At 36.2% G+C, this 14,556-nt stretch overlaps 1 protein-coding gene across 8 annotated transcripts in view; it reads right to left on the reverse strand.

Moving 5' to 3' along the window:
• Nucleotides 1-592: 592 nt before the first annotated feature.
• Nucleotides 593-14,556, reverse strand: part of SLC4A10 (solute carrier family 4 member 10) — a 165,418-nt gene continuing 151,454 nt past the window's right edge. For 4 of the 8 annotated variants that reach the window (XR_012995707.1, XR_012995706.1, XR_012995708.1 and 1 more), the window contains 7 exons: nt 13,446-13,619; nt 12,662-12,784; nt 9,144-9,211; nt 7,385-7,501; nt 6,656-6,694; nt 3,696-3,721; nt 593-2,752 (listed from right to left, as the gene is read on the reverse strand). Coding sequence is in view for 3 of the 8 variants with exons in the window: in XM_076342761.1 (XP_076198876.1) it covers nt 2,686-2,752; nt 7,385-7,501; nt 9,144-9,211; nt 12,662-12,784; nt 13,446-13,619 (549 nt within the window). In the remaining 5 variants the exon portion in view is untranslated. The remainder of the gene's footprint in view (nt 2,753-3,695; nt 3,722-6,655; nt 6,695-7,384; nt 7,502-9,143; nt 9,212-12,661; nt 12,785-13,445; nt 13,620-14,556) is intronic. The other 4 variants (XM_076342761.1, XM_076342760.1, XR_012995705.1 and 1 more) reach the window with 3 other exon arrangements.

Raw genomic sequence — 14,556 nt, forward strand, 5'->3', positions numbered from 1 at the left:
ACAATAGGCAGTAGGCTAAGCTGCTGTTCAACTATTAGACACTTTAAATACTGTAGTATGGAGGAATTTTAATTGTATGACCTTACCTATTGATCTGTAAAAAGACCCAGCTACTGCTGCCTGGTCCACATCATCTCTCCCAGGAGTAAGGGGAACCAACTCGTGACCAGTAAATCAGAATTTAATTCCCACTCTCTTCCTGCAGTAGGTCAGTTACGTGCCATCCTTGATGGCACACTTACTTACTGTTAGAGTCAGACCAAGTACACCACCATCAACTACACACAGCAAGCCAACACCGAGAGCATTGCATGATTCAATGAGATTCCACTTGGAAATCGAGCAGGACTGGGCTCTACGATTCAAGTATCAGGTAGACATTTAAAATACTGTACCATACTGCATACTTGTTCTGGGTTTTGCAGTGTAAAAATAAAATTGAAAATTAGTTAGGATAAATATTTATTTTCACATAACATTTCTTAATTGTGAAAAACACAATAGTCTATTCACATGTACACATAAACTTTTGTAATAAATTACATCCAAGAAATTGAATAATTTTGACCAGGAATATGAAATTAGAAGTAAATATAGCACTACATTTGCTTTATATTGTGTGTGATTTCAGAATGTTAAGATTAACATTGGAATAGCATTTACATTCACACAAGAACAGAGTGACTGTTTTAAAATAAAACCACTCTGAAATACTGAACAGAAATACAGAATGCCATTGAATACACTGATTTCTTAATATTCTAAGAGTTGGTCAAGTGAAACTAATACATTTTGATTGTATACATTATCTGTAACAAAGTCAGCAACATATTAAAACACCACCAGGCTGCTTTCGGGACAAACCAGTATTGAACTTCTATACTAATCTTAAAACAATTGGAATCTTACAATTTATCATCAAGTACACAAAACAAAGCATTTAACCTTAATGCATCAGCATTTTTTTCCTAAATTTACAAATACAAACATTGAATTAAATGTAAATCCTTCTTTGTGTCCATTAGATTTTTTTTTTTTTTCCCCTCCATAAAAATGGCCTTTAATGGGCTTTGATAATGCTAGGTCAAATTTAGAACAGTGACCCTATTAGTTTGCAGCAAAATGCAATTATCATTTATGGCTAAAGTAGTAAAACATACACACTCACATGCACAAGAACATTAGAAGGAATACTTTAAATGTGCTGGATATGAAAAGTTGTTCACATGAAGTCTATGGAAAGATTATCCTATTTTGGAAAGCTGGGGAATGTTAGAGCCCTGTAGATGAGTTGTTATAAAGGTTACAAGACTGTAATTCTTATTTGTAGGATTCAAAGTAATAGCGTAATAGTGACAGTTAGCTTTCATTTACTCATTTAAAAATTTATCTTAAAAAAATTTAAAAATCAGTGAATTCCTAATAACACAATAAAACTTTTGCTCCACATCTCTTAATTCAATACCTAATCTCGCAGTCCTTGTTTTACACAAAAGAACAGCTTGAAGGATCAGGCAGTAACAAAATCCATTATGAAAAATGTCTTTGTAATGGCTTTAAAGCCACATTTTACTTTGCAATGTTGTTTTTATCTTTTAATCAATATGTACTTGATGGAATAGTGAAAAGCTGTAACAAAACCAACAGTAGGATACCCATTTAAGTATTATACAGAATTAATCTCTGAAATTAAGAGGTTTACAGTTGTTAGTAGAGAGAGGACAATATAAATATGCCCTTTATGTGACTGTATTTTAGGCAATAAAGAGGAAAATCATTGGGCAGGTGATAAAACTGCATGTGGGGTATAATTTGTGTGTACAAAATTTTCCCTATTATAAAATAATGGATTGATTACCACGGCAACATTCATACAATACAAGATACTGTAATCACAGATTGCATTTTAAGAAATACTGTACCCATGTTTCACATCAAAGGATGTGGTGGTGTTTTTCAACTAAGGTGAGAGAATGTTTTAATATATATTTTTTAATATATATTTTTTATATATATATGACTATGTTCCAGTTACATACAAATTTGAATATTAAATACACTGTATTAAATCAAGGAAAACTTCACAAATACAGAATCTGACCCTGCAATCCTCATTGCAAGAGTAATCCATGGCTTCAAAAGGACAGCTTGAGGAGGAAAGGATTATCCTTGTTAGTTTGTTCACAGGGTCAGATCAGTTGTTACTTTAAAAACTTCTTTAATGTTTGCTTGTCGGTTTGGGTCTCCTGAAATCATTTACTCAAGTTAGGTGATTTGGGAAAAAAAAAAAAAAAAAAAAAAAAAATTTGGAACAAGTGTTTCCAAGTTCATCTTGAATGAAGATTATTAAGTATTCTCACACAGAAAAAGTAGCAAAATACAGTACAAACCTATTAACAGGAAAGTTGAATTTGAAAGAAACTTTGCTTGTTAGATTTATGATACGAATACTGATAAATGGCCAATATCAGCAAAGAACATGATTTTTTGCATTGGCTACTGCAGACTTTTACACAGATACTAGACAATGTAGACATGTAGACAAGGTGAAATGAAACAAATATTGCACTACATTACCTGTGCTAGTTTGAGATGAAAGACAAAAGTTACAAGGTCAAATCATTTATATTTAGTGGTTCTGGCACTCCTTTCATTTGTTTGTAAAAAAATTAATTGAAGAATGAGTCATAGACAAGTCTCCCGGTCAACACCTTTCCCTGAGTCAGCCTTCTTCTCTTTTCTGATTTCAGCACTAGGAAAAGAAGGAAAAAAAAGAGTTAAAGCAGCACTATCATATATATTAATGATCTACCCGAAAACCAACATTGCACTGATATTTTAATTAATTTTTCATGCTGCATAGCACAAACTGGGAAGCAAGTGAAAGTTTCTGTGCGGAATGGTGCAGAAGACATCAGCCAGCATTTTAGTGACGAGGTAGATATAGAGAACTTACTTAAGATGTACAGACAGACAAGTCAGCCAGCATGCAAGCAAAGATAGCCACTTTTTTTTCTCTCTCCCCCCCCCCCTTTTTTTTGGCAAATACAACTGTTAATTGATTAAATAATGGTAATGGTACAGTTCTCGGACAATACACATTTTATTAAATGGCACAAACAAGAGGTCAAAATAAGTATTTCTTGTCTTTAAAATGTATTCTGTTGCTCAATGTACACTTAGGAGGAATGTTTCCGAACTAGAGCAGTGCAAGCCAATTTCCAACTGTAATATTTGGCTTTCAGTCTTGACTGGGGAGAGCAGGAGAAGGCTGGCGGGGTGGGGAGTGACAATATTCCCCATTTAGAGCTTAATACATACTTCCTCATGTATACATTATAAGGAAATAACTTTAAAAAAAAAAAAAAAAGCCTGAAAGATCATACAAAAGCCTTATCACTAAGAACTCTAAAGCAGAGTTCAAATTTGGATTCAGCTTTTTTCCAGTTAAAACACTGTTGATTAGCCTACAGAGAGCAATGTATGTGCAAAGCAGGTTTTTTTTTTGTGAAGAAGGTCCTAATTTACAACAGCGTAAATAAATAAAAAGAAGTCATGTTCTTGCAATGAGTTTCAATCACACTACGAAAATGCAAAGAGTCTTCCACAACACAGGCAAATCAAGCCTTCAACAATGAGCGGCAGGGTATCTAAAAAAAAGATGGTTCTGAGAACAAACCAAGCACATAACCTACCAGGTTTCATGGGAATAATTCCTTAACTAGAATGAATGAGAAATAGGCTGAGTTACACAAGGCTTAAAGAAAGCAAGATCAATTCTCAAATTCTTAAGGTGATTCATGCACAATTTTACAATCATCTGACATTTTTCTTCACATAAAAATTGCTTTAAGGATACAGTTCAGTTCAGCCAAAGCTTACTTCTATGCCTATGGCAGCTTCCAGAGGTGTTAATGGAAATAGCTAAAGAATACCAACTTCTGCCACTTCAACTGCCAAATCTGTCACCTTCTGTAGAACAGTGATAGAATTGGGTGTGTTACACTTTCTGCACGCAAAGGGTATGCAAACAAATTCCTGGGGGGTGAATTTAAAGTGCAGCAGTACTGCAGGCAGAGAGTTACCTGTGCTTAGTAAAAGCAAACACTGAGGATGTGTTGTGTGCCTTACAGTCTATAATATTTCCACGTTTTAGGTGCCTCTGTGATACCAGGAAAGTCTTCCTTCTATTTAGGATTCACATCTCTGAGCATCTCCTGCAGATGTGGGCTTTAATGCCTTGAGAAATTTGGAGGGGGGGGAAAAAAAAAAAAAGGCCAAGTCCAGTCTTTTACCAGTAAAACACGTAACTGGTGGATCTGTAAGGGACTTGGAGCTCTCTTCCTCCCTACCAAGGGAGTAGTCTAACAAGCCTGAGAAGGTAGGTTTGGGATGCAGGATTTGCATATCTTCAGGTAGAGAAGGGAACTCATACCATCTACAAAGTGATGGATGCCTCTTTCTCCAATACTTTAAAAGACCAACTAGGACTGACCACCTTCTATACATGGTCAGGTCTTCTGCGTATGTTTTGAAATTGCGATCTGAAGGGCTTCCTATTATAAGCAAAGACAAAGGAATATTTAATTACATGTACCAAAGAGGGCTATGTTTCATATAAGTGCCTTGGTGTTCAGTTCTACCAACACAGGCTCAAAAGCAGACCTTTAGGTCCCTAGGAATTTTAATAATGAAAAATTAAGGTTGGAAAATTGTAAAGTTCAGGTGCCTCTATGGTTAGGCAACAGTTGACTAAGTAAATCTCATTGAAGTCCTCTCTTTAGACACTTAAATACTGTTATGAGTCTGGGATGTTAAGAACTGTCACACACTCTACTACTTCACAGAGCCAGGGGCAGGGCAGAGCTTATGACAGATATCCATGCATCAGGCTGAAAAGTCGTTTGTATAAACCCTTCCTGCCTAAAATCTCTCTTTGGAGATAATCTTAGTTTATTATTGGCCAGTCTTTCACTGGCCAAGTCAACTCAGTGTTTAATTAGTACGAAGAACTTCCAGATTTTATGTATTCCAGAAATCACCCTATGTTGTTAATTGATCAATGCCTTACATAAAAGGCATTACATGAAATCATACTACAGTATCATAATTTAATTATCCCCATTTAATAATATTTTGGGATATTAGCATAAGAAAGTAGACCTGACAACAGGAAAAGGAGTACTAAACACTTCAGTAGTTGAACTTCAAAAGGCATCAGTAAAATTAATTTCAAAACAACATGATTTTTTTTCCCCCTACAGTAAGATACCCTTCACTGAAGGGAACCGTGTAATGTAATATTGGTAATCTTGATCATTTGCAAAAATTATCCCTATGACTGCTACCATTCCAAGCTTTCTTTTTTCTCAGTACTTACCTAGGAATTAACTATATCTTCATGTAATGATACATGCATTTAGGAATATAATGTTTCTTTAGCTCTGTCTCTAATATGATTTAAGATTAATGTTGTCTATGGTTTTGCTTATCAGAATGCAAGCCTTCCAGGTTTACAGTTCTTTGAATCTACTTCTGTCTGGGAATCCGAGACAAGCTGGAGCACATTTCTAAGAGGTTGTTCCTTTACAACAGGACACTCATACCTAAAACCGTAAAACCTGTGATCCCTTAGTTCCTTTTCACCTGAGTCTTTGTTTTCATGAGCAAAGATAAAAGAACAGATGGAAAATGAGCTCATTGGAAAATGAGTTTCTGTTTTACTGCAGTGGAAAGGCCAAATCATCTTTTACCAAAGTCATCTGAGCCATAGTCTATGTGGATGCTCTTTGCTCAAAGGATCTTTGAAAATTTCAGGTAAAAACAGTACACGATTACATAATCTATCATACCATCAAAGAAAGCAACATCCACCAGAAAAATTACAACTACTGCATACCCAGTGGCTGTGAATGTACCACATCAGTTTCTTCTCTTTCTCCAGGCTTTCACAGCCTGGACAGCAGAGGCACATAAGGTAAGAAAACCCTACTGTACATCCTTCTCTCATGCACCGCACTGATTTCACTGTGACAGGATCCTTTTTCAGCCCATGTGTAGGGTGGAAGGCAAATCAGAACTACCCTGCTATTTTGACTGTCAGTGAACTAGCATTAAAATGATCACATTAGTGGGCTGCTCCATGCGTGTCTGAAATGAAGATTCTGTGGTCATCAACTGTTCATCTTGTTTATGCTGTTTAGGGAAAGGAACAATACTGAAAGGCAGCATGCAATTTTGGGGTGACAAAATTTAAAAAACGTATTTCACTACAAAATTTTTTCTCTTACTGCATCTTTTCACCATAAAACAATGACCAGCTGTTTCAAACATGGAACTTGTTTTGAAAACTAGATTTAGAAATGGGCAGAATATAATTTTATATTTTAAAAAAGTCAAAGAATTAATGAAAAAATCTAGAAATAAATTCAATTTAACATTTACATATACTACATCCACAGTTTCTAATTTTAATAATAAATTTCAAATTTTAATATTAAGGACTTTGATGAAGACATTTTACATTCCTATTTGAAATTTCTTTTCATTCTGTCTCCCCAAAAATTACACAAAGTCAAGTCATTTGTGTTCCTAGGTGACACCACTTTGAATTGGAAGATACAATCAAGGAAAAGGTTGGGGGACAGGGTCTTACCTTTGGGGAATCAGCTTCTAGAGTGATTAGGAAGGGGAGCTTATGACAAAAACGTGATATAAAACAATTAAGTAGAAAATAGTTAAATTTAAAATTTGTGGAAACAGGAAAATCTCTCTTACAATCACACTGTGCTTGTATTTAGTATTTTCTTATTCCCATAATAACTCTGTAGCACAGATAAAACACCGTTGCTTCATTTTACATTTGTCTGGACTAAAATTTAAAAGTATTTAACTGTTTTGAGTACAAGTGAAGTAGGCAGAAAAATGAAAAGAAGTGATGCAATCTTAAAATTATTTTCACTCCAAATATTAGTAGATCACATTCAGAGTACTGGGCTTTTCATATAGATATTTCCAGGGCAGTGATGACCACTTCTTTTTCAAGAGGAAAGAACAAAAGCAAGCAGAACAAACACAACAGCTGTTGTGCAATATCCAGGTGTAGGTTGGTGGTTCATTACACAAGCATCAGGCATGCTCAACTTCATTTTCCACTGTAGCATAACTAAGTAGCATGCAAATATTTGTGGCATTTTTTTTTTTAATAAAGGTACATAGTGAATTTGTGCTTTGAGCTCAGAATATTATGACTGGACGTAAATAACAGGAAACCTCAAGAAATAACCCTGCAAGGTGCTAGAAATCTTTCTAATACCTGGCAAAATATTCTAATATTGGTTTGACACCAATATATAAGGTATAATGTAGTAAAAAAAATTAAAACCTTTTAGAAGGAAAGCTTGACTCCTTATCTTTTGCATTCTCCGAGGATATCAACAATGTCTTCCACACAGCAGTTTTTGCCATTTCATCAGAAATGTTTATCACAGATGGGTCATCTCTAGGCAAGAATAAAAGTAAATACACAATAAAACAATGAGCAATCAGTCTTTGTTACTTATTAACTCTACAGAAGTCCTTAAAAACTGATAGTGATGACAATAAATAAGTGCAATGTAAGTTAAAAATTATGTTAAACTTCAAAAATCCTGAACGATGACTTAAGTATTCTCTTAAAACATCTTAGCACTTTTTTAGCATTTTCCTCCTCCAACAGCAATTAATCACAGTAATATCAATAAAATATATTGTTTCACTTCCAACTAATAGAGAAAAATGAGGAACTGTGAAATTAAATATTGCCCAAGATTTCACAGCATGCCTAAGAATCCTAAGAGTTCTCAAAGTACTTATGCTCTGAAACTCCACCTGCTTTTAAAACAATTTTAAAAGCAATCAAAAACCTTGACAAAGGCAAAGATTTAAGAGATCTAATAAAAATGCCCCAATTAAACAAGCTAATCAGTAGCTTTAAGCAGCACTTCGTAGCCTTTACGCCCTTAGCTTTACCTGGACTGCTCCAAATATGTATTTATACACTTAAGAATAATAAAGTCTTAAATGTTTTAAGGACCTGCCTGTATATTATTCCTGACCTCATGGTTTACATATGGCTTGACATTCAGTAAGCCCTCAGTAAACTTGTTTTCACAGTGTTTGGGGAACCACTTTATCAACCAATGTCTTGATTCTTCTTTTTAGCTGTAGGACTCTAACCCTTACAGTACAGAAAGTCAGATATTATCCAGGCAACGCTACCTAAGTAAACACACTATAGATCAATATAGATCACACCTCAAGATAAATTAAGCTCAGTATTGCTAATATAAAATAGAACAAAAAGGTATGGACAAAAGAAGAAAAAACCCAGACCATTAGAAGTGTGATGAATCAAAAGTAAGAAATAGGCTGGGACTTTTCAGAGACACAGATGGTTATTTGCCTTAGGAGACATTAGGGTAACTTTGTGTTAAAATATAAGAGAAGGCTATTCTGAGATAGTGTTCCTATGAACTCAACATTAATGCACAAGTTACTATCAGCAGATATTTCAAATCTTTATTAAGAATTTTCTGAAAACTCTAAATGAAAGTCCTTATGGGCTGGCTACGTGTATTATTTCTATCTCTAACAGGTTTTAATGCTTCAGTTGTGTCAACCCTGCATTATGCCTTATCTACCCTGCACAGCTCTTGATTCACTTGTTATCTCACATAGATAGGATCTTAATTAGAATGTTTTAAGATGTAATACTGTAAGAACCTAGTTTTTCTGGGGTGTGTTCAAAACCTTTCCTGGCTCCCTGCTAGCATCAGGATGAGGGGTTTGACCTGTTTTACATCTTCCTTTTGTACTGTGCATGTCAGAAGCCAAGGTTCATTATAAATGGCCTGATCCTGCAGTCCTGCCCAAGGGAAAACTTCAACCAGTGTGTCCTTCTCCTAGGGACTGTGAGATCATGTGGAAAGACTAGAAAAGGGATGAGCTTGTTAAATGCTGCAGTATATGGTTCAGTTCACCTGTACTTTATCACCAGACAAACATCCTCCTGACATTCAGTAAGCATTAAGAATAAATACTGTGGCATGTTTATTTTATTTGTTTAATTGCAACTCACCTAAAAGAGGAAAGGTATATTTTACCTGTAATGTCCTTCTAGTGGTAACTGAACAGTCCCTTCCTCTTCCATTGCTAACATACTTTGCTCTTCCTAGAAGGAAGGAATTTAGATGTGAGACAGGATATGATGTTGTGAAAAGTGAAATTTATACACTTTAATCCTTTTTCCCCTTTTCTTTAATATTAAGTATATAGCTGAAGTTCTTAAAGTAAGATACTTTTCAACTCTTTTCATTTAAATATTTGACATTTAAAACCCTCTTTTTTAAAAGATGTATTTTCACTTAATGTTATTTTTCAATGCCAAATAGAGGAGACACTTTTGTAACAATAAAGAGAAAAATCAGTAACACTGAGTGAGCAACTGTATGGTGAATTTTAAGTATCATGCATAACAGGATATATACATTGCAATGTTAACATGCAAAAATTAGGGAAGCCAAATTTAAGTTTGCACACACAGTTTTAATACTGATAAAGTTTTATTGCAGTGAAAGGTAGTGAAACAAGACACCAAAATTAGTTTTCACTTGAACAGGGAAAAAACTTCTGTGAGTAACAGGAAGTGAAGAAAACTAGGAGACATATCTACAGAAAATCTTTTTGTCAAATATTTACAAATTTAGAAAATCTATCTTAGGGGGAGGGGAGAACAAAACAACACCCCTCAAGCACCATGTCCTGCCTGCAAGAACAAAGGAAAACAAGTCTCTGTCTTTCAGACAGCTCAAGGCTCCACAGGAGGATTCTCAAGGCTCACACCCCTGTTAGGTCAGGAAAACCACAGCCAGGGGGGTTAACGTGCCTTCACATGAATGTAACCATCAAATCCTGCCTTAAACTGTTGCACTGTGTGTGTATGAGCATAAGACACCCAGAGACCTCCACATCTTTCTTCCCTTTATTAGATGGCTTTGTAACAGTTTACCCTAGTGCCTGTTTGAAAGTGTGAGCTGGCTCTCCCAAAAAGAGCATACCATTTTCTGGCAGATCACCCAAAACCCCACATGCATCGCACACATTGATAAGTTGGTATTAGCTGGAAGAGCCAGTACAATTTTCCAAAATAGTAGAATTTAAGTCCTCTCTGCACAGAAATTTGTTTCTTCTATGTTTTACTATTACAACTATTTTAAAAGTCACATTTTTTTCTCCAAATGGGAGAAGTCACTTTGTTCATTCCTGTCTCAGAAAGACTTTTGATTAACATCAAAGTGGCTTCCAAAGGAGGTCTGTGAGAAGAAGGCATACATAATATCCACTATAAATGTACAAAGCCTTGGGAAAACATGGCCTAAAAATATAAAAACAACTTAAGTGATGAAATCAGGATCCAATCAAGTAAGTTTCAGATCTTGTCAACTATATTTCTGAATATTGTTGTGGGTAGAATACTTCTATTTTTAAAAGCCGTGTGACAGCAACTCTCCAATTAATTCCTTAGGCTACATGTCAGAAGTTTTATTACTAGTTAATTTTGTCATTTCCAGGCTTCACAGCTTCATAAGTTTTTGACAGTTGAACAGTTTTAATAATAGCTCCCAATATTTAGAAATGCCAAAATATGTAAAAATAACCTCTCAGAATAGACAGTGAATGAAATAAAGTAACACCAGTAGATTTTCCCAGTTTTGTTTTCTGAGGCCATCCTATCAAGCATGGGAAGGAAAGTGACATATAACCAAAACATAAGGATAACAAGGAATTCTTTCCAATAACCAGACCCACAAGAAGAGAGCTACCTTGGTTACTTTTGGTTACTCTGAATTGTGATGCCAACAGATACTGTGATGAAACAACTCTCTGGTCTGCTTCGATTCAAGGGGGAAAACAATGACTCACGTATTTTAATTTCAGCCTGGTAGTTTTACAGGCACATACTAAATAGTAAATAATCATCATGATGTTTATCACCTAGGTAAAACCTTTTCGCCAAAACATATTCTATGAAAGTATGTTGAATGTATCAAAGAAAGGAAAGTTACAGTTCTCCAGGTTACAGATGAGGCAGTGAGTTGTCAAAGGTCACGGAAGAATCCTAAGGGCAGAGAAATCTAGTTTTCATAGTTACATGTTCAAATTATTAGCTCATGTCCTATTTCTGCAAATAGACTTACCAATGGGAATCCTTACACACACCATTTCACTGGTCTCAGATCACATCTCAGGGCATCCCTAAGGATAAATTGCTGATTTATCCATTCACATTGTCTAGTTTTTGCAGTACCCTTGTACCACCAAAAGGTTATGTCTCACGGGTCCTGGGCTTTTGCAGAGGTCTTCAGGGCATCTTAGAGGTCATATGCACAACTGCCCCCAGAGCACTCCTGCTTAGAAGCGACCACAGCCTGCCAAGACCATGTGGCATCGTCTGCACCTTCACCTCCCACTGCCGCCACAGCCTCACACCATGCTACTATTCAGAAGTGCTGGCGCAGGACACAGGACTCCCATTTAAAATAACCTGGCACCAACATATTCTACTTACTGCTCCTGCAGTTAGTGTTTCTCCATCGAGACTTGTCCCTCATTCATTTGGGCCCAGTACTGATGTTCCCTAACAGTTGACATTGATCAGGTGGCTGATAGCAGGGACGAAGGACAAAGACCTCCGTCTCTTACACATAAAGTTACTTTATATTCCCACAGTTTTATATGATACCCAAACAAGCAATTCATGAAGCAGCAGCTAAATGAAAATGCTATCGAACAGATGCAAAACTGGTTAGAAACCTACAGTCAGAAAGATATGTGTTTCACTGTCAAAATACAGGAAAATTCTGAGTGGAAATGTGTAAGAATCTGCCCTGTATCAAGTTTATAAGAAATTATCTGAAATGCATATTCTTTGAAAGGAGACGAGGAGTCCAGATCTGAAACAGTCAACTGGCTGGTAGTGCCACAGGCTGTAAGTAAAAGTCTGAGGATTTGGTTGGCAGGGGTAAGCAGTGTAACTGACCTTTTCATTAGAAAGTGGAAGTAAATTGTTTCTATAATAGCAGAAGGAAAATGCTGGCCCAGAGTGTAATAGGGATACTGCACAGGGTTATGACACTGCTGAGCGGGGAGGGCACAGGGTGATGGCGTGTGACCTATGTATGGCTCAGGTGTAGCTGGGACGGGACATGCCATGCCCCTTAAATTCTGCAGCGCTCTCCTCAGCATCTCCAGCAGGGACGAGACCAGTCCCAACGCAGCATCAAATTACCCCAGGGATCTGAGGGCTTTCCTACAGATACAAGTTCATCCCTGCACATCATCTGAGTGGGTCTCAGGAGCAATCCCAGGAGCACTGTAGATACTATGTTATGTGACAGTATGGCAGCGTAAGAATCTACATCTAATAGAAATCCCCACCTAAGCCTATTAGATTTGTAACCTTAAAAGGACTTATGTAAAATATGAAAATATTAGTTTGTACACTGTTAACAAGTTCTGCCTGTTGCATGGAATATGCCTTATTTACAGAATTTTCTCTAAATGTCTGAAGGAGAAATTGATAAAGTGCTACAAACCAAAAAAACCTGAAACCATGACCCACCTCTTTCTCAGCATCTTCCAGTTTCTTTTTCTTGCTCTCGGGCATCAAATCATCTAACCAACTGAGCTCCCGCTTAGTAAAAAAAAAATCCATGAGTTTTCGGACAAATACCAAAGCTAGGACCTGTAAAGATATTAATTCAAAGAAGTAGGAAATTAAGCAAGTAAAACAGACAAATATGCCTGTAGAGGAATACTTTCAAAAGCGACCACAGTTTACAGCTAGAATTTTATCCTTTAATTTGGATAGGCTAACAGCTGGTCTTCCTTTGTTCAGATGAGGTATGGCTTGAAGCATTTAACAATCACTGAGGTCAATAGGTATCTTTTATTTTCAATTAGTGAAATAATCAGAGAGAAATCACTTAAGCAGCAGAATAGATTTTTCTTTTATTTCCAGCAAGACGCAGAACTATCAGTTCCTCAGTGCAATGAACAATCTTCCTTAATGAGTGAATGTTCTTTCTGTAAAATGATTAAGCACTACTCCTTAAATAAAAACATCAAATAAATTTTAATTGATTTTTTTTTTTTTTAAGGAGAAGAATTTTCCCTAAGAGAATACACAGTTGGGCTATCCACACATATAAACAGAGTGCAACCTAGACTCAAAGTAGACGTTATATGTAGAATTTTTCCTTACTTAATACAGTATGACTTGTCCTTGAATACTGAATCAAAGCAATATTGTAATTTATTGCCCACAATTAATTTTTTCTTCAATAATAATTATCCACAAGTGAAAAGAAAAGGGATTTTTAGAGGAAATAAAAAATATTTCGTACCATCATGGGAAAGACAATGGCAGCTCTTGAAACCTTTATAATCCACAGAAGCACAAGACAACTCAGCTGAATTACAGTGAAGAGATGGACCTTTCTAAGAGGAACATGCCTCAGATAAATAAAATCTGGCTGATGCTTTGCAGGCATCCAGAATAACTTTATCCTGTCAAAAAGCTGAAAGAGAAATTTTAAAAAGTTTGCATGCAAATAAGCTGTAGGATCATCTATGCTGACATTCACACACTGCCTAAGAGACCCTGAATATCCTAAGAATCTGGCTTGTTATTCTAAAGGCAAAAACTGTGCAGAAATTGAGGAGCACAGAAAAAGACTACCTCAGTTACAATCATGAGCCATGAATCTATACTAATCCAACGGTGGTAAAGGACTCATCTTCTCTCCAGTTGAGCCACCAGAGAAAGAATGAGAATCGTATTATTTAAGTAAAGTTTAATTATTTGGTTAGTCACGCTTCTTAAGTTCCTTTCAATTTTAATCCACATGTGACTCCCTAGGTATTTCTATTGCAGATGTGCTGAGATATTGGATTCCGCTGAATTACATTCTGTATAGTCGTACTCCTGGAAAACATCCTGCTCATAACTGCATAATATGTTATACACAAAGAAAACAGTTACTTTAAAATAGTACTGCTAAGATTTGAAGTCAAGAACTCTTAAAGTTAGGCAAAGCCAGACTTCAAAGTAGTTGTGAATCAATTGTGAATCAAACTGAATGGAAGCTGGTTGATCCTATTGGGCACGTGCACTGTTACACCGCCTTTCTAATACATTCTGAACTTCTGTTTTTCAACAACTGAGCTCTGCCTCCTTTAGCACACAAAAAGCTGATCATGGAGGGATCTCTTCAGTCTTTTGTCTCCTGTGGATGAAACTCCTTTTCCTCCCGCCCCCCCTACCAAGTTTACTTCACCAGACACTTTATCCCAGGCTATTTTCTTTTCCCTATTGCACTTTCTTCACAAAACCAGGAACATAAAAAAAAAAAAGGGCCAGCCAAAAAGGCAACTGCCATGCCATTAGGAACGTACATGAGAGGTTCTTGTTTTTCAGACCTATTTGGCTCCATACTGACCCGAGACTTTGTGTCA

This window comes from Aptenodytes patagonicus, chromosome 6 (genome assembly GCF_965638725.1).
Source record: "Aptenodytes patagonicus chromosome 6, bAptPat1.pri.cur, whole genome shotgun sequence".
NCBI lineage: Eukaryota > Metazoa > Chordata > Aves > Sphenisciformes > Spheniscidae > Aptenodytes > Aptenodytes patagonicus.